Below are 19,266 nucleotides of genomic sequence, written 5' to 3'. Positions count from 1 at the left end.
TTAATTACAGACTTCAAACCCTTTCCTGTGACACATGAGACAACGCAACATTCAATTGATGATGTTAATTAACAAATAGATCAAAGTTGAAATTGTCTCCATAGAGTTCAATGCATTGTGGACCTGACCTGTTATACCTCTGGGTCGGGTTTGAGGACGTGCTCTGCTGCTCTGGGCCTCGCTGGCCTCTTCGAACCAGCGTGACAACATGTCTGACATCCTCTGCATGAGCGATACATTTGGACTCTGCTCTCCTGCAAAGACAACATAATAACAATATAATAACAATTCATTACATTTGTATAGCGCTCAAAGCGCTTCACATAGAACGGGGGGAATCTCCTCAACCACCACCAATGTGCAGCATCCACCTGGATGATGCGACGGCAGCCATATCTCTTCATAATCAATATCAAACCAGATCAGAACCTCAAATCTTTCCACTTACAGAAAGCAGAAGTACTGGAAGCCTGCTGTTCGCTTCAAGAGCTCGCTGCAATACACTACAGTGAAGCAGTCTTTGGACTAAAACCCTGTGAAAAGCTAACAAGCTCCCCTTAGACGGGCTGGGTGTTGATGATCTTCAGTCAGAGGTACTGAGAGAGATTAAAGATGTATTGAGAGACACTGGCTCAGATTGTTCAAATAATGGAGGAGATGGCCAGTGCGGATAACAGTTCTGTTAATAGATGAGACAGCTGGAGATGAAGTGGATGTGCAAATGAGTTGTGTGGTAAATCAGGAATAGCAGAGTTTCTACTCTGATACATTCTTCAACAACGAAAGATAATCTACGAAGCCAAGATGAAAGATGGCTTTGAGGCAAAAAATAAACTAATAATATAAAAAAATAAATATACAAATAAAATAATAATAACACAATAATACTAATTTGGATTAAAGGAGCTGTATGCAAGATTGTGGCCAAAACTGGTACTGCAATCACTTTCACTTGCAATCACTTTATTTAGGGTGTATCCCCCACTTCCCCCATGACTCAAGGTTGCCAGATATGCTCCAGCAGGAATGTAGGCAGCTACAAGAAACTTCCAATGGCAAGTGACGAGTCCTACACAGTGAGTTTTATTCTGTTAATTATTTATTTCAGACTTTGTAACAAAGTATTTCGGATTCATATCGAGTTTTTTGGGGTTTCGCAAAGTTAGAATTTTTTAATCCGATTAAAAACATGTTTGTATCTGCAGCTGTGGTAACTAGAGAACGGCTGGCAACCCGAATGCCACAACACTTCTGACTCCGTGATTGGTAGATCAGTGGAGGGTGACGCATCAGAACAAAACACAACTTGACAACATCAACATCAGTCAAGGGCTGTGACTTCACTTTTTAAATGACAATATCCTGGCCGGACTATTGTTGTCAGTAATATAAGTATTTGAAATGAACATATCAGGGAAAATTTATGATTAATTGAAATAAATTTCTTGCATAAAGCTCCTTTAACTATGATATTTGTTCTCCTTTCAATCATGGAATAACATGCGTCGGAATAACATTTTTCTTTTTTTCATTATACAAGGTTAATACTGGGAAACTGGTAGATTAGTAGATTAAGTACCCTATTTGAGATTGATTGTATATGAACAAATCACAAAAATCATGTGCAATATGGGCACTGCTAAATTGATAAAAGTGAATAAATTGAAAATTGATTTATGCTCAATGACAAAGGCCTATTACAGACCTAATTTAAATTTTGTGCAGGTAACAGATATCCAATCAGTTCTCCAGATACAGACGTGAACAAATCTAAAAGTGCTGATTGGCTGATGATCAGATCTGCTTGTTTGGATCACGGTGATCGCATGTTAATGCCAAGTGTAAACGCAGCCTTAAGAATTTGTGACATGGATAGGGCATGCCTGCATGCCATCTTACCATCTCGCTCCCTCTCGCTCTCAGGCCGAGCACGCGGTCCAGTGTCTGACCAGTCCCCTCTCAGACGCAAACGTTTGACCGGTGGCTGCCTCAGCTGTGGAAAACACACATCAACAAGCTGCCAATCACAGTCAAAACCTCTCAGACACCCTAAAAATAACACTCTACCCCGAGCCTTCACACTTATCTATAGGTAAAAGATGACAGAATTTCTATTGTGGGGTGATCTATCCCCTTAAAATTCAACACTAAATTTGATACATTGTGTAACAGTATCCAATCCAACAAGGGGTCCGTGGTCTGAAAAAGTTAAGACCTTGAGATGGTGATAGGATAAACTATTAAGGCCACCTTTCCACATGCCTCACTCACAACTTTTACCATCTCACTCAGTCAGGACACTCTATTTTGAGTGTCCGGGTGTATTAACATGACAAGCACCAGTGCTCACATAGACACATTAGACTAAACAGAGCACATCAGAGACCAATGTGTTCATTCTAAAAATATTATAATAATGAGCACTGCAGCTTCTCACCACTTCACACGAAGGGATAAAATGAGCTATTCTTTTTTTTACCTACTGTAGGCTGGAGAGGACACATGCAGACTCTCGAGGTGCTTGCGGTTTAAATGAGTAAAACTGGCAGAATGGCTCTGTTACATGACCATTTATAAAGAAACATTATATTTAAAATGTAAATTTGAATACTTGACTTTATTTAACCTCCATTCTGTTTGGACACCATTCATATACAAACTCAGCCCTCAACAATTTGTCAGCGCACCAGCTCCACATTCACTGATCGCAGCACAATTGATTCAAATCCTGGTGTTGTAGCAAAGATTTATTGAAGTCAACAGACGCTCCTTCACTCTCACTGGCAGTGATTGTGCACTAGGTGCCTATTTCTGTCTCGGCAGTGGAGCTCTGCGTGTTTCTGCACCTCTATTTGGAAAGGAATGTGATCGCGGGGGATGCGGACACAGCTGATCACACCGTACGACAGCTGAAGGGACCAGAGCAGTGACCCAGCACATTTCAACACTACTATCCCAACACAACACAAGTCTGTAGACTGGCAGTTTAGATCAAAGAGACTTGATTAAGCAATTATCATCATTAATCATGTGTCACTAAAGACTGGAGAAATAGCTGCTGAAAATTCAGCGTTCAATCACAGGAATAAAATGACATTTTAAATTATATTAATAGAAAGCAGTTATTTTAAATTGTAATAATATTACTGTTTTTATTTTACTATTGATAAATGTAGCCTCGGTGAACATAGGAGAAAACGCTCTTTTTTTAAAAATCCAGGAGCATGTCGGACTTCTGGCTGATATTGTCTTTTCTGGTTGCGAAAAATCTACACATTGTGACAAATAAATTACTTGTTGCAGCACGCCTGGTTAGTACAAGGTATAACAATTACAAAGTCTGTCTTACTTTCTTTGCTATTTCATTCAGGTGCACTCAGTCATTTATTTCCTCGTTTTTACGTATAGAATAAAGGAATGGCCATGAAAACTGCACAGTTCACTTGCAGAATAAATCAATTGAACCATTAATGTGTTTTTTTTTTTAATTTATAAAAAAACCCTAAAGACCATTTTGCAAGATGTAAACAACACTTGTCCAGAAGCACTTCCTGTTTCAGTTTGTAAATAGTTTCTTTATTTCAAAAAACATCTTAAACATGTGTGTTTAACTTTTTGATTTAGTTGCATATGTTCTGTTGGTTGTATTTTATTACAACGTTTATGTACTGTTAAAAAACTGAAACAGGAAGTGCTTCTGGACCAGTGTTGTTTACATCTCGCAAAATGGTCTATATCATTTTTTCATTCCCTGGCCACAATTAGTCTTAACAGGGGAAGTGTAGCATGCAGCAATCCACATCCTAAACCAAAGCAGCAACGTCTTTTGATCCATCCTCTCTGACACTTCTCTAAAAAACCAATTTCAAACTGCATCACTGAAGCACAATACTGCTGAGGATTACACAGAGTACATGAGACAAGAGCGCAGAGAACTTCAAAAGTCCTTTATTTTGTTTTTGCCTTGGGCAAGAACAGTAAGTGCACACACTTGCCCCCAGACCGGTCGCTCTTGACTTTCAGATGTCTGACTCCATTTCCATTAAGGCTTCACATCTCATGGAATTAAATCGAAAGCGCGATTTGATCTTTTGCGATTGATAAACAGTGAAAGGTTGCAATTTGATTACATAATATATAGTCTGAATGTTTTAGAGTTAAGAAGTGGCACTCTGGTGTCTGCAGTCGGGTGTAGGGGTCTCATGCTTTCACATACTAATACAGTTCACTTTAAGTTTTTGCACAGAAAAAGCCCTAGAGGTTCACGCTTGTGTAAATTTCATGTATTAATTTGAAAAAAATTGATTTGAAAAGTTTTGTTTAAAGGGGTGATGAACTGAGAAATCAAATTTTCCTTGAGCTTTTGACATCTAAGAGGTCATCATACTGTATAAGAATATGCTGTAAGTTTCAGAACTGAAAACGTCCTTTTTAGTCCAATAAAAGCTTTTATTGACACCAGGCTCAGCAAACGACTCGTTTTTTAAAGTGGGGAACTATGACGTCAAAGAGGATAAAACACCAACCCCGTAGAAGATGATCAATGCCTACTTCAACACGGCCGGTTTAGCCCCGCCCACCGATTCGCGCATTACACGCATAGCTAAATAACATAGGCCTACCTCGTGATGACAAACCGGATCAAGCTACCAAGCAATACAAAATATTGTGCAGTGCCTGGTTGTGGAAGAAGACAGTCGCTGCAAAACTGTTTCCCCACGCACTGACGGGTGAGTTGAAACTCATTATAATATGCAAATCTGTTATCCAGTCACAGCAGTGGGCGTTTACTTCCAAATCTTCAATGCAAGACGCCCATAAAAACCGAGCGTTTTTAAGCTTGGCTCAAAACTAGGGTAGAAAATAGCCTACTACTTATTCATTTTGATGTTTTTGAATGTAAAAACCAAGCGAACGTCATACGTTGACCTCAGACAACAATATAATAAAATTTAAAAAGCCAGTTCATGACCCCTTTAAAATCGGCACAAAATGTAAGTTAAGATAGTATTTTCTTCCCTATTGAGTACATTATATCCGAATTAAACGGCTTCTTTAACAAGATAATATGTTGATTTTGTCCATCAGATTAATGGATCTTTGTGGTTTGCTATTGGATACAGCAATATTTCATATAAAAATAAAATAAAAACTGGATTTCATGGTGACCACACGTTAACCATGTCACTGTTAAATACTGAAATGTCTGGTATTTGTAATGTGACTAATATCTCAAGAACTTCTGTGGCAAGTGTGGGTTTTTGTGTGGGTTTTTGAGTATTTCCTTTTTGTTCTGTTCTCACAATGTGAAAAACACAAGAGACACTGTCTTCTTGTGATCTTCTTATCCGATTTAAATATTTTCCATAGATTATTCCACTAGTCAGCACTTGGAATCTATTGTTTCTTTACACAAATTCTCACTCACATCTTTCTCTCGGCCTATTTTAACTGGATGCTTTAAACCCCTACTTTTCTTCACTTCTAATCCCTATTAGCATACCATACTGAGGGAGATGTAGGGAAACGCAAGAGACAAAATACTAGAGCCAGACCGATAAAGGATTTTGATTGCCGACACCGATACAAATATTTGTTGGTTTTAAAATCCAATATTCCAATATATTGGCCGATATTATTATCATTATTATTTCAGAAACGCACAAAAAAATTGACAGATTTCCCTAACATTAGTTATTTGTAGTTATTTATGAGTTTTAACTAAAATAATATGATAATGCATTTTAAAAAGAAACTTGTTTCTATTGATCACAACAGAACAGAGGAACATCAAAATATATTAAAGTTCTGATAAATAAAATAATAATTAGCCCCTTCTTTGCCTTATAGTTATAAGCTGCGTGATTCATCAGTTTTTATTTTATTTTTGAAATATTCATTTATCGGCCATTATAACTGCCGATACCGATATTTTAGAAAATGCCTAATATCGGCCTGCCGATATATCGGTCTGGATCTACAAAATACTTTCATTTTTATCTTTCTAAAATTATGTAAAGCATTTTGAATTATCTGTCGATGTTTTTTAAATTTAGTAAAATAACATGTCAGCTCTTCAATAACTCTTCTCAAAAACAAATGACCTCAGATGCACACCATAAGCTCTAGTGTGAACATCCTGCTGATATCAGCTTACCTCCTCTCGCCGCTCTTCAGAAGGGCCCTTGAGCTCTCTGGCCTGATCATCTTTGGGGTCAAACAGGTAGATGTAGTCAGAGGAGTAACTGACTAGCACTTCTTGTCCATCTTCACTGTAACACAGAGAGGTGACCCGACAGGATTTGGTGGACAGGTGGGCTGGGACAAAACGCACGCACATGCCGGTCGTCCCTCTGCCCATGTAGTTACCTAGCGAAACAGAAAAGCATTTATAGGACAACATAATGAAACATTTAAAACTCTGGGCTTGTTTCAAGCTTAAAGTGGGAACTGAATTTTTCAGTATTTCGATGATTCAAAAAATGTGAAGCCATCTTTAAGAGAACATAAAAATAGAAGCTATGCTTCTCAAATTATGGTATAAGTCACAGATCCATATCTGGCTCCTAATACTAAATATAAAAGATTGTGAATCATGAGGTTGGTATTTGTTCCTCTCTGAAGGCTGAAATGATGAACTTGAACCATTTCTCACCCGTAGCTCTTGTTCCCAGCATTCTTCTGTCGTAGATCCTCACGGAGCTATCTGAACAGCCCACAGCAAGATAGTAGGGGACTAGGGGGCAAATGGATATTGAGGTAGCGGCTCTCCGGCAATTAATCAAAATGTCCTGATAAGAGAGAGAGAGAGAGAAAGTGGGGAATGACATATAATAGACAGAAAATAAATATGTGGGTTGTAACATTTGAAAACCACAGCACAGGTTATCAGGAAATCTTAGTGAATCAAACACAAGGGGCTTTTTTTTAGATTGACGGTATCATTTGGGATAAAATCAATAATGTTGGTTAACTTTCAAAAGCAGTACACAGCAAGTATATGCAGTTGTCCAAAAAGTATTATTTTTATGTATAAATGCTATTGCATCAGAACAGTGGGGATTTCAAACCCCAATATTGAGAAATAGAAGAAAAAAAAAGATAGATGATGGCATAAGATAACACAATACCGAACGGCATTTATTTTATTATTATTATTATTTATTATAGGACAAGCACACTAGTCCCGCCCACAACAAAACCTCATTGGTTCAAATCCCACTTCAAATGTACTGTATATTAAATGTATTTGACAGCTGAAGTCCTACTACTGGCAGAACACAAGCAGAGTACAAACAGTGTGTTCATTCCATCTTATAAACAAACGCCTTCTGATAGCAACAGAAAGCAATCATGCCTTCAGGCCAATACTGTCCTCACAGCACACACTCTGTGGGTTGAGAAATCGAGGTTGCAGGCTGCTTTCTCAGAAATATATCTAAGGTGCATGCAGCACTGCATCAGTGTTATTCACCAGCGGGAATGGAGACATTAAGGAGATCTCAGATCAGTACAGCAGTCCCTCTCCAGAGCACTACTAGGAAGAAACTTGCTAAGCCTTTGGGTATATTTGGTAATGCGTGACTACAGCATGTTCAAAGCATTCTTACATCTTTACAGTCCTCCTTTGTGCAGCTCGTCTTCATCCGCAAGTCAAACCACCTCACTGTACCATCTTCTCCACAGGACAAGAAGGTATAGGGGTCATTTGGCACCGTCATTATCTTTAGACAGAAACAGAAAGTAAGAAATATGTGAGACGTCAACCAAACTACAAACAAAGACACTTATTTCCTGTAACACCTGTACCTCATAAGCAGTGCCATAGTGGCATGTGAACTGGCACTGTCTGTTGATTTCTTGGCTCTTTTCTGTGTGCGTGTAGAAAATGATGCCGTCTCCTGAGCAGGACACAATCTGTTGATCGTTAGTGTGGGGCATGAACTTAGCGCTGAAGATGTTGGCCCGATGTCCTGAACGAATAGTCGTCTTGACCTCAAGGAGAAAGCACAGCGATTTTAAATGGACCAAAAATGTCAACAAATACACCACGGTTTAGCACAAGTTTGGTTCAATATTATTATTATTATATATATTCAACGGATCAACCTTTCTAGATTGTTTAGCAAATTCTGGCTGATACAAATACAGATAAACATTTTCATGTAATAGCCAATAACAACTCTATAATCTGTGTTGTATATAATTTTATCCAAATAGCGTTTTATCTAAATAAATAAATAAACTAAAATGCAAAAAACTAAAATCAGTCATTAAAATAAATAAACTGTAAGTGAGCATTGGATGATGGCAACATTTATGTAAATTTCCTCTAAAATAGACAAAATTTTATCCTAATTATCCTACATTTTTAAAAACTATAGTCCGATAATAACCAATATGGTACTATTTGTATGCCAGCGATTCAAAATAATCCAATATTTTGCTAAATGCATACAGTAGCATGCATGACAAAAGTGGAATGCCGATTTATTAGCACAAGTTTGGTTCAATATTATTATAATTATATATATATACATATATATATATTCAACGGATCAACTTTTCGAGATTGTTTAGCAAATTCTGGCTGATACAAATACAAATAATCATTGTCACGTAATGGCCAATAACTAATAAATGGCTGATATTAAAAACTCTATATAATTTTATCCAAATAGCGTTTTATCTAAATAAACAAATAAACTCAAAAGCAAAACCTAAAATCAATCATTAAAACAATTAAACTTTAAGTGAGCATTGGATGATGGCAAAAGTAATGTACATTTCCTCTAAAATAGACCAAATTTTGACTGAATACCAAATATCGACTGATACCAATATATCAAAAAACTTTATTATATTCCGATAACCAATATGGTACTGATTGTACGCCACTGATTCAAAATAATCCAATATTTTGCTAAAATGCATACAGTAGCATGCATAACAAAAGTGGAATGCCGTTTTATTTGTAGCAGTTTTGTCTTTACTTACCTTTCTGTTGTAAGGGTTTGTGATAACCAAGTTGGTGTCATCGGAGCCTGATAAGATGTATTCTCCGGTTTCATTCCAGGATATGGTGTTAACCTTTAAAGAAAGACGAAAACCAGCTGATATGAACACCAACACTGATTGCTCTAAAATAGAAAAGCTTATTTATTCTGTCCCATAAACTGTGCCATTATTTAGCATAGTGTCCATCATTTTCTTTAATGAAATATTTATCATCACCCATATCATTTCTTCTTCGGAACACAATTTTGAAGAACTAATCTTTTGTGTTCCACTATTTGATGACAGGAACTGAGCATTAACTAACCATCACATAAATTCCTGCTTTAACATTTGAGAGCTGAGGTAGAGTGTGCTGCCTGTGCCTTTAAGAGAAAGCAATCAATATTTCATTAACTCAAGGTTGATACGCTCTTTTCCTCCCCTTTCTAGAGCAGCTCAAACATCATCACACAGGGTCCATTTCCTTTGACCTCTTCCTTTCAAAAATAACATCATTGGGAGGGATTAAGCATTTATCCCTCATTCTACTCTTACGCTTTTCACTCGCCTGTTCTGCTTTGTATAGTGGGGAGTTGGAATTAGATTGTGTTAGATTTAGTAAGATGCATTGCATGTTAGAATAACAAGTGCTGAAAGCAGTCTGAACTGCATGTTGAAGGAAATGTGGGGAGTCTGCTTTATAATGAGGCAACACTGGAACAGAACCTGAAACGTTACCCCAAAGTCAGGTGATAAAAGACATCTATCTCTTCTTGAAGTTAAAAATGCACAGTGTGCTTTTGTCCTGGTTTTATACACCAGCTGACATAGTTAAAAAAGAGTGAAAAAGGAAGGCCATGGAGAAAGGTCATCTGATCAAATGGAATAAAAACTGATTCTCTTAATAATTAGGGATGGATAGCTTTTATAAAGCAAAAAAATAAAAGACCAATTTTATGTTCTTTTTAGGGAGAGAAAGAGATATTACTGATATTACTGATGATAGGATATGATATTACACATTCATTCATTCATTCATTTAATGAATTATGCTTGTATAAAGGTTTGCTTATTTAATGTTTTTAACAATTAAGTAATAATAATAATAATAAAACGGATCCATAATTTAGGTCTTTATTCAACCTGAATACTCTGTAAGTACTCCATTTTTCTCAATGGATTTATTCTGAGCTATGATGTGAAAGGAAGCAGAGAATTGAAAATGTCAATTTCACAGTTTTTAGAGCCCTCCAGAACAGATCTGGCACTTACTTCTGACTACTATAACATAATGAAATATTTATTTAAATATTGCTTGCACAAAACAGTAAAATATTAAAATATGATTACATTTTAAAATAAAAGTTTTGTTTTTTTAATATATTTTTTAATATAGTCTTGTCACATGATCCTTCAGAAATCATTCTAATATGCTGATTTGAGGCTCAAGGAACATTTATTATTATTATCAATCTTAAAAAAAACAGTTAGGGTTAGCTTAACACTTTTGTGGAAATCAACCATCTTAGATGAATAGAAAGTTTTAAAGAACAGCATTTATTTAAAAATAGAAATCATTTGTACCATTGTAAATGTCTTTACAGTCAATCTTTGATCAATTCAGAGCTCAATTTCTTTGCTTAATAACAGTATGAATTTCTTTAAAAAAAAGAAAGAAATTCTGAATCCAAACTTTTTAATGGTGTATTTTGTCAGAATACAATTGTTTTTTTTTTTTGTTTTTTTTTACAGGCCATTCTCACTCCCAAGGCGTCACCTAACTGAGGCCTTGGGAAGCATTTGGACATGCTTCAATATCTGACGCTTTAGGCGCCCTTTAGCGTCAGTTAGATGACGCCCTAGGATCGCGTGTACCCTACCCCCACCCCACACCTAAACCTAACCGCGTCCTCTAACTGACGCTTTCCTTTAGCGTCAGTTAGATGACGCCGTAGGATCGCGTCATGTAAGTGACGCTAAAGGGCGCCTAAAACGTCAAATATTGAAGCATGGTCAAAGGTGACGCCTTGGGGTGAGAATGCGTTGTTTTTTAAGGCTGCCAATTGAGAAATATGCTCATTGCAGCCAAATGGGAGTTATGACATCTAGCAGCATGTTTTGTTTTTTTTGTTGTTGTTTTTTTGTTTTTGTTTTTTTACAAATGTGATGTGTTATATCTGCTTATTGTGAACAATCCATATCAACACTAGAAGTGCCAGAATTGCATAACTACCAGAACTGTCACAAGCAGCTATTTTGACAGCAAGATTACAAACTCTAAATCTTTAATGATAAACACCCAATTGAAAGATTAATGCATTTATTGTATTAGGATATATTTTAAAAACAAAACACCAAATTGTACATTTAAACAAGTTTAACTATACATCTATAAATGATAATATCATTTGTAGCCTACCGTAATTATTTTATATTCACAACAGATAGGCTATATTTCCATATCAATTAAACATAACTCAGAACAAGATAATAACAACTAAAACGAATCTTATTAGATATTCTGTTGACAGTGAGAGAGACAAAGGTCAAAAATGGGAAATGTAAAAAAAAAAGAAAAGAAGAAATTCAGTGAGGTCAATATGACCATCTATGGCCGAAATTGGTAAATATGTAAATAATTTGCCTTATGTGTAATTTAAAAACATTTTAAATGAAAATACAGACACTTTTAGGAAAAGTCATGTACCAGCAGGATTTTATTTATTTTTTCAACAAAGTTATTGCAGATAAAAAATTCAAAATGGCCGTTCAAGTGTTAAACTGCTGCATTCTGTTCCTGATCATGTTCAGGCCTCAAATCCTCACAGTACTGTAGTAAAACACAGAATCCTTTTCACTGATAAAAACTAATTGAAAACTTGCGCCAGCTCGGTACTGCAGGTTTTTTAAAGCCCGATAATGGTTATATTAGACTGTTTGTCATTTGCTAGACTTGCAATTAAAATAGAGTACATGTCCCAGCAGTAAAGAAACATTGACAAAATGACGTCCCCGATGGCTGTCTGGCGCCTATCATCTTTTGAGGTTAAATCACTGACAGATAAAGAACAGGAGCCACAGATAAGTGGGTAGAAAGAGACACACACACACACACACACACACACACAACACACAACATACACACTCAATTCAAGCACAACGATTCATTCCCCTGAGATAAAATAACCCAGACAGACACATTCTCCAACAGGCACATTTGTCAAGGAAAAAAAAAATCAACAAAAAAAGACACAAATGGACACTTGAGTACAGGTGAAACAAAGGGTTTAGTGACTTACACATCCATCGTGCACACTGAGAACGGATTCAAGCTTCAGTCGTTGCACAAACTCTTTTCTCCCTACAGAGAAACAAATAACACATTTTATTGAGGCATCTCTTTTCACTTAAAAACTCACAAGAGAAAAATCACACAAGAGAGTATTCACAAGGACATACAACTGATGTATCCCACATTAAATACACATTTAATTCAGCCCTTTAAAGCTGGAATTTCTGTGCTAATAGCGGCACCAAATGTAATTGCACAATTGGCTGTTTCCAAACAGGTTTCTTCCCATCATCACAATTTTTAAAGAATTGTATTTAGCAAGAATGAGACAATAAATGCCTTTATGTTGTTACAAAAAAAAAATGCTGTTCTTTTGAATTGTGAAAAAAAGATGTATCGGTTTCCACAATAAAGCTGTGCAACTGTTTTAATCACTGATAATAATAATAAAAGATGTTTCTTGAGCAGCAATTCAGCATGATTTCTGAAGGATTGTGACACTGAAGACTATATGACGGTTTCATCTGCGCAATAACAAGATCAAATTACATTTTAAAACGTAAGTTTTAAATTCTAGTTTAATTATGTCCCAATATTTGTTTTTATCAAATTGTTTTTATCAAATTTTAGCAAGTTGATCCAATGCTGAAACATCAGGCCACTCAAACAAACATCAGCAATGTGTTGACAGCACCAGTTTTCAGTTTCTTATCAATAGTCAACCACTATGGGCTATATACACGCATAAGTTCCGCATTTGACCCAAGGATGCTCAACAGTTTCCAGTTGGGGAGATTAAAGCGGAGGAAAACCAAGGTAAACAGGATTATGGCAGAGTCTTCAAAATTTACTGTCCTCCCGTCTTTGAAGCGAAACGTTCATTCGTTTAGATGTAATTTTATATATAGTTATGTTTATTTAATATACTTTTAAAAAGAAGCATTAACACAACGAGGGGTGTCTGTTTTATCTATTTTTGTGACTAACGTTTCTTTAGTATAACCATGGAGTATAAAATTCAATATAAATTCTCTGTATTGCATTGGACTCTACGATCGGTGGAAGTTATCGAGCATCCTTAATGCTTCACCGGAAATACCGCCGTGCATAGAGCCCATTTAAAAAAAAGATCAGCATATGTCCCATTTACTCTTAAAGGGATAGTTCACCCAAAAGTGAAACTTCTGTCAGTATTTATCAAGCAACAAGAAAACAAAACAAAAATAACGACTTTATTCAACTATTAATTTCCTTCTCTGTGGGCCTCGAGTGAGTTCACTAGTGTAACAGCGTAAGCTTCTGTTGTTGTACGTCATCACACACATGACCAGCGTCAGCCAATAGTGAGCCTACGTGTGATGTAGCTCTAAGCAATCACACTATGTTAACTGACTAGACTAGAGGCCAAAAGAGAAGGAAATGAATAGTTGAAATAAAGTTGTTATTTTTGTTTGTTTTTGCGCTCAAAAAGTATTCTTATCGCTTGATAAACTTAAAGTCGGCGTGAAAAGGAAGTTGAGAATGTCATTTTTTCCTTGTCGTGACGTACTGTATATCCGAGTGAAACGGCTTCTAAAATTAGAAAAAAAATTAGGGCAGGGCTTGATTTCGTCCCTCGGGAGTTGATTGGATCGATGGAGGTTGGGCGTTGCATACAAAATGGAGGCAGATTTGAATGCGAGTATTACATTTAAAAAGAAGATTTGTCAAATTTGATTTCATGCCGACTTTAAGATTGAGCCACTGTGGTCACTCACAGTATTTTAACAATGTCTTTAATAACTTTCCGGGGCTGGCAAATTTCAATCCCTTAGAAGCCTATGGAGGAGTGATCCAGCTCTCAAGTGTTCCGAAGATGAATGAAGGTCTTACGGGGTTGGAACAACATGAGGGTGAGTAAATACTGACAGAATTTTCATTTTTGGGTGAACTTTTCCTTTAAGCTGAGTTCAGACAACCAGAGGAAATTTACTATGTCAAGGAAAAAATAAATCAACAAAAAAAGACTGCTGGGGGGGGGGGGGGGGGGGGGGGCAAGAGTACAGGTGAAACAAAGGATTAGAATATGAAATATGAATAACCAGCACACTAATCTAAGGTTGAAAGGCGCATTTATGTTGTAAATCAAAGCTCCAGTGTGCATAAAACTATATTATGTGCCTGAGGAGGCTGGAATGATTGTTAATGGCTGCTGATATATCTTCACTGCTTTGGAAAAATGCCAAAACGCTATTACGTTAGCTCCTGTATTTCCTGAGTTGCTGTCCGAAGACAGAAAACATCCTGTCATACACTGATGTGGTAATTTCAGGTTTGAGGATGTTGTTTTGTTTTTGTTGGTCTAATCTATTATAAATACCTCAGATTTATTTGACATGCAAATACTGGAGTTGCAAAGACAATAGCAAGCCACACCTGGCACTTCTTCCATTAAGAATTTTTTTTTTTTTATTCCTGACATGCAGATAACTGCATGTGGTTGGTAAATGACAGATCTTTCCATGGCTGTATTTTCAGCCTGTGTAATAAGGAGCTACAAATAGCAAGGGGCAAACTTAGGCCAACCATTTTCAATGGTGCAAGCCTGGAGAAGAGCAACAGTCTGAGATGACATTGCTCTATGCATTGATAGTACAACCTCTATACTGGCAGGCCTCACATGGCAAAATAAAGCAAAAGCTGGCATTCAATTATAAAACGCAACATCTCAGCATTTTGGACTGGGTTGGGATTTGTAGACTAGAATTTGAGAACATTAGTAGGGATGTAAATCTACTCTCACTCCATTCACAATTGCATAAAACAGATACTCTGTTGTATTTTTGGCTGATCTTTGTTTCTAACAGTCCGCGCTGGCAGGTTTCATAATATGAACAAGAGCCGAGCTAAATTTGGCACACTCTGAATGATATGCTATCATCACTATATCTGAATGTGAGATCCAGAGCAAAACAGCTCACAGGCACAAAACACTGAACATATTGGAGCAAGTCATTAACCAAACAGAATTAAGCATCCAATTTTTAGGGTACAGAGAAGAAATGAGCTGAACTGGTCTTGTTTAAAATACATATTTGGGTCAGATCAGGTGGATTCTATAACAAAAGCGTGGTTTGAAGTCTGCCAAGACTGACTGACACTTCTCTCAGGTCTCTAACTCAAGTGTAATGTTGCAGAGAGGGCTGTCTCACAACACAATTTTATTATTCACCAGTGAAGTAAAATATTGTTTTGCCTGATTTGAGTGAAAATGACTTTTAGAGGTCAGAAAATGTCAGATTCTCTTCACTGTCAAGCCATGAGCACAATTCCTATTTATTCCTATATAAGTATTCAGTTTATGGAGGCACAGTGACAGGGTAGGCTAATACTGAATCAAAATATGATTGTGAAATGAAACTATGAAGTGAAAGTCACAATATTGTTTCAAAGCAGATTTACAGAAAATGGATGTCTCTATTATAAATTAAGTGATCTGTTTCAAACCCTAACCCTTACACAAAGGCGATAATATGGCTTTATAAGACTAGTCCAAACATCATATCATGGACTGGGTTTGTGGTACTTTTTATGTTGTTGTTGTTGTTGTTGTTGTTGTTTTGTCATCTTAAGAGCTTCTGTACCTTCACTTTCATTTAATGGAAAAGTACAACATGGCCAATCCATGATTTATTTGTGCTTTACAAAAGAAAATAACAATAATGAAAGGATGAGTAAATGACAAAATAAAATTTTTTGTGTGAACTATGAACTTTTTGGAAACATTTTTCAATCCTGATTTGGTAACAGAGAGATTCTCCATCAAAAAATAAATAAGAGCTAAACTATGGCAATAAATAAAATATATCTGTACCTGAAAACCAAAACAACAATAGATGTTTTGTGTCAAAAATCAAAAGCGCTTGTTAGTCAATGACTAACAAGTGAAATTTTGTGGAACAAGTTTGACAATGTAAAAAAAAAGAAAAAAAATTCTGTTTAAAAGTTATTAAAAACATATCAGATCAAAAAAACAAACAAAAAAAAAAACAATCAGTGGCAGTGTTGTGTTTTGCATGTTTTAATGGATTATTACAATCTCTTCACACTATAAATCCCTTTAATAGCATAAAGACTAACATTAATGACACAAATTTGCATGTATAAAAAGTAAAAACAGAAACCTATTAACATCTCATGTTTCCTAACAGATAGATCCATCTTCTTATGCTTCCATTTTATTTATAAAAACAATCATAATATGCATAATTGTTTTCTTGTTTTGGAACATAAACAACCTTTTGAAGCAAAGGACTCATTGATACCAAAAATACAACAAAAAATAATAACAACATTTCCTGTGGGGTCTATTTCATTTTTGATATAATATGCACTTGTGAGACATGTATAATTTAAATTGGTAAAATTAAAAAGGAAAACGAAAATTGTAGCCAAAATACAATAAGCTACTTCCTCTTAAATCAGAAAAATCAAAGTCAGAGCTCTTTCCAGACCAATCAGTTTGACATTTCATTTATTTATTTATTTATTTATTATTATTATTCTTAACCAAAATGTAACCGGTAACACCGTTCTGAAAACAGATCAGCATCAGAGTAACAGGTCAGACGATCTTTAACCAGTCCCTGTCCTGTGTGCAAGCTCAAATGACAGCTGTCACCTAAAAAGGTCTTCGTAAACAAGTCTAATTTTTATGTGTCATTACGTTACATACTGCTCGTAGTTTCTTACCTAAATATTTTGTCCTGACCGCAAATGGATCTGTGCATCCAATGGTGCGTTTTCTTACATCCCAAATGAGGTTGCCAGAGCAGGACATGTTGTTTTAAACCTCTAACGTTGAGACATGCATGGATGAAAGGGGGGAGCAGACGCTTTTCTCTGTGTTTGTCTTCCTTCCGTGTCGTTTGATTATTATTGTTTCCCTGCACAAAGCTTACTAGTCGGTCTTATAAGTTCATCGACAACTGATACTGGATGAATGAGAGAATATTACTCCTCGATATCGACACCCCCGCGGCGATCCGTTTCCGACACTACGTCCATGATTGCTTTAAGGTGTAACGTTAGTAAAATATTGGGCTTCTTGTTTGGCTATCCGCTTTAGCCTCTGCTGCTCTGGTACGTCAAATCCATCTCGAGCTCAAAGCCAATGAAGGGAGAGAGGCGCAGTGTGTTGACTGTAATGAGCGGCTCGCTCTCGAGAGCGTCAAGTGTGCGCAGTAGGTACGCCGAATCGCTGACGATAAATCTGGTAAATTTTGTCTATAGGTATTTGTATACACTAAAATATATATTTTAAAAAATTGGATAAATCTGTTAGTTCTAAATCTGTAACTCACCATAGTAGGCACTGTCTTTATTGTTTGTTTGTTTGTTTATTTGTTTGTTTGTTTTTTTATAAAAAGAGTAAGGTGAATATTGAATGTAGACGTATTTTTAAGAGTGTTTGCTCATCTGCAAGACGTCTATATGACGTTTCCTGTCAGATGTCAAATAGACGTTGAGAAGATGTCTCTATGTAATGATTTAGAATGCATGTTAAATTGACATCTTATAAACATCTATTTGACATCTGACAGGAAACGTCTTATAGACGTCTTGCAGATGAGCAAACACTCTTAAAAATTCGTCTTCCAGATGTAAATAGGATAGGACATCAAATATAGCACACGGGTATTTGATGTCCTATCTGGAAGACATATTTTTAAGAGTGTTTGCTCATCTGCAAGACGTCTATAGGACGTTTCCTGCAGATGTCAAATAGACGTTTAGAAGGAAACGTCATAGACGTCTTGCAGATGAGCAAACACTCTTAAAAACACGTCTTCCAGATGTAAATAGGACATCAAACAGCCTTGTGCTATCTGGGTAGCCTACATAAAAACATTGAGAAAAGTAATAGCATTTTTTTTTCTTAAAAACAAAACAATACACAAACAAGAAAACAGGATTTAAAAACGCTACAATAGCCTGGAAGAAAATATTGACATATGAAGAGTTCAGATGCAAAAGCCTCTAAGTGCCATTTGAAATTTTCTTATAGAATGATCATTTTTATCAAGCTTGTATATTTAAGTTAAGTGATTTCACTTAAATGGCAATGATAATTACCTATTAATTGTTATTTAAGTGAAATTACTGAACTTAAATATACAAGTTTGATAAAAATCATCATTAAAGAAGAAAATTTCAAATGGCATTTAGAGGCTTTTGCATCTGAACTCTTCATATTAAATCACACTTTTTGGAAAAAGGAGTTTAAAATAAAAGGAAACTAATTTCGATGCTTAATAGACAAAAAACACGTCATGCAATTACAAATGCAATGCAATGCAATATATTTCCATGCACTGTACTATATTAAACAAAACAAATCAACCCAACCAATTAATCAATAAATGTTTGTTAAATTAATTTCCAAAGACGGCTACCCTCTTCACTACAAAGGATAGGCCTACTGAATCCCCTCGAGGGATTCTTTCCTTCTTTTTTTATGAATTGCATGGAAAATTTTAATTTCCACTCCCAGTAGGCCTATTTCACATTCAATTTCTTGGGATATTTATATTTTAAACATCTTTGACGACTTTCTGGCTATTTGGAATAATTATATTGTTAACCTTGGTCTTCTTAGGTGTGTTTGAATCATTGAAAAATCAAATGTTACCTTCCGAAACGTATTAAACAGACACCTTTCTTAAGTATCTCATTAATGTATTATTCTATGATTATTCAGCCCATTATGCTGCAGTGTTTTAAGTGTATGATTTCGCATTCTTCCAACAGAAATACCCTTTCGTTTTAATAAGCAGTACAATATTAGTACATTCTCTAAAGTTTCTGCTGGTCCACATTAACTACGATGATTCAGAGCCGTGTCACACCCTTGTGCCCAGGGCGAACCAAAACTCCCTTTCAACCCATCCCTACTTGATTTTAAATAATATCTTGTCTTCCTCTTTCCTCCATTTTTG

At 36.0% G+C, this 19,266-nt stretch overlaps 1 protein-coding gene across 9 annotated transcripts in view; it reads right to left on the bottom strand.

Annotated features, from left to right (window-relative positions):
• dcaf6 (ddb1 and cul4 associated factor 6) overlaps nt 1-17,458 on the bottom strand; it is a 30,322-nt gene extending 12,864 nt beyond the window's left edge. For 4 of the 9 annotated variants that reach the window (XM_039676836.2, XM_039676840.2, XM_039676842.2 and 1 more), the window contains exons 1-9: nt 17,021-17,458; nt 12,297-12,358; nt 8,998-9,090; nt 7,810-7,995; nt 7,611-7,724; nt 6,656-6,791; nt 6,158-6,369; nt 1,900-1,993; nt 129-254 (exon numbers count right to left, since the gene is read on the bottom strand). In XM_039676836.2, coding sequence (XP_039532770.2) covers nt 129-254; nt 1,900-1,993; nt 6,158-6,369; nt 6,656-6,791; nt 7,611-7,724; nt 7,810-7,995; nt 8,998-9,090; nt 12,297-12,358; nt 17,021-17,108 — 1,111 coding nt within the window. In that variant the 5' untranslated portion in view covers nt 17,109-17,458. The remainder of the gene's footprint in view (nt 1-128; nt 255-1,899; nt 1,994-6,157; nt 6,370-6,655; nt 6,792-7,610; nt 7,725-7,809; nt 7,996-8,997; nt 9,091-12,296; nt 12,359-17,020) is intronic. The other 5 variants (XM_039676841.2, XM_039676843.2, XM_039676844.2 and 2 more) reach the window with 2 other exon arrangements.
• Between the last annotated feature and the right edge of the window lie 1,808 nt (nt 17,459-19,266).

This window comes from Pimephales promelas, chromosome 7 (genome assembly GCF_988280905.1).
Source record: "Pimephales promelas chromosome 7, fPimPro1.hap1.1, whole genome shotgun sequence".
NCBI classification, from domain to species: Eukaryota; Metazoa; Chordata; class Actinopteri; order Cypriniformes; family Leuciscidae; genus Pimephales; species Pimephales promelas.
Note: the sequence above shows the minus strand (reverse complement) of the source record. Positions and strands in the feature narration are given on the sequence as shown.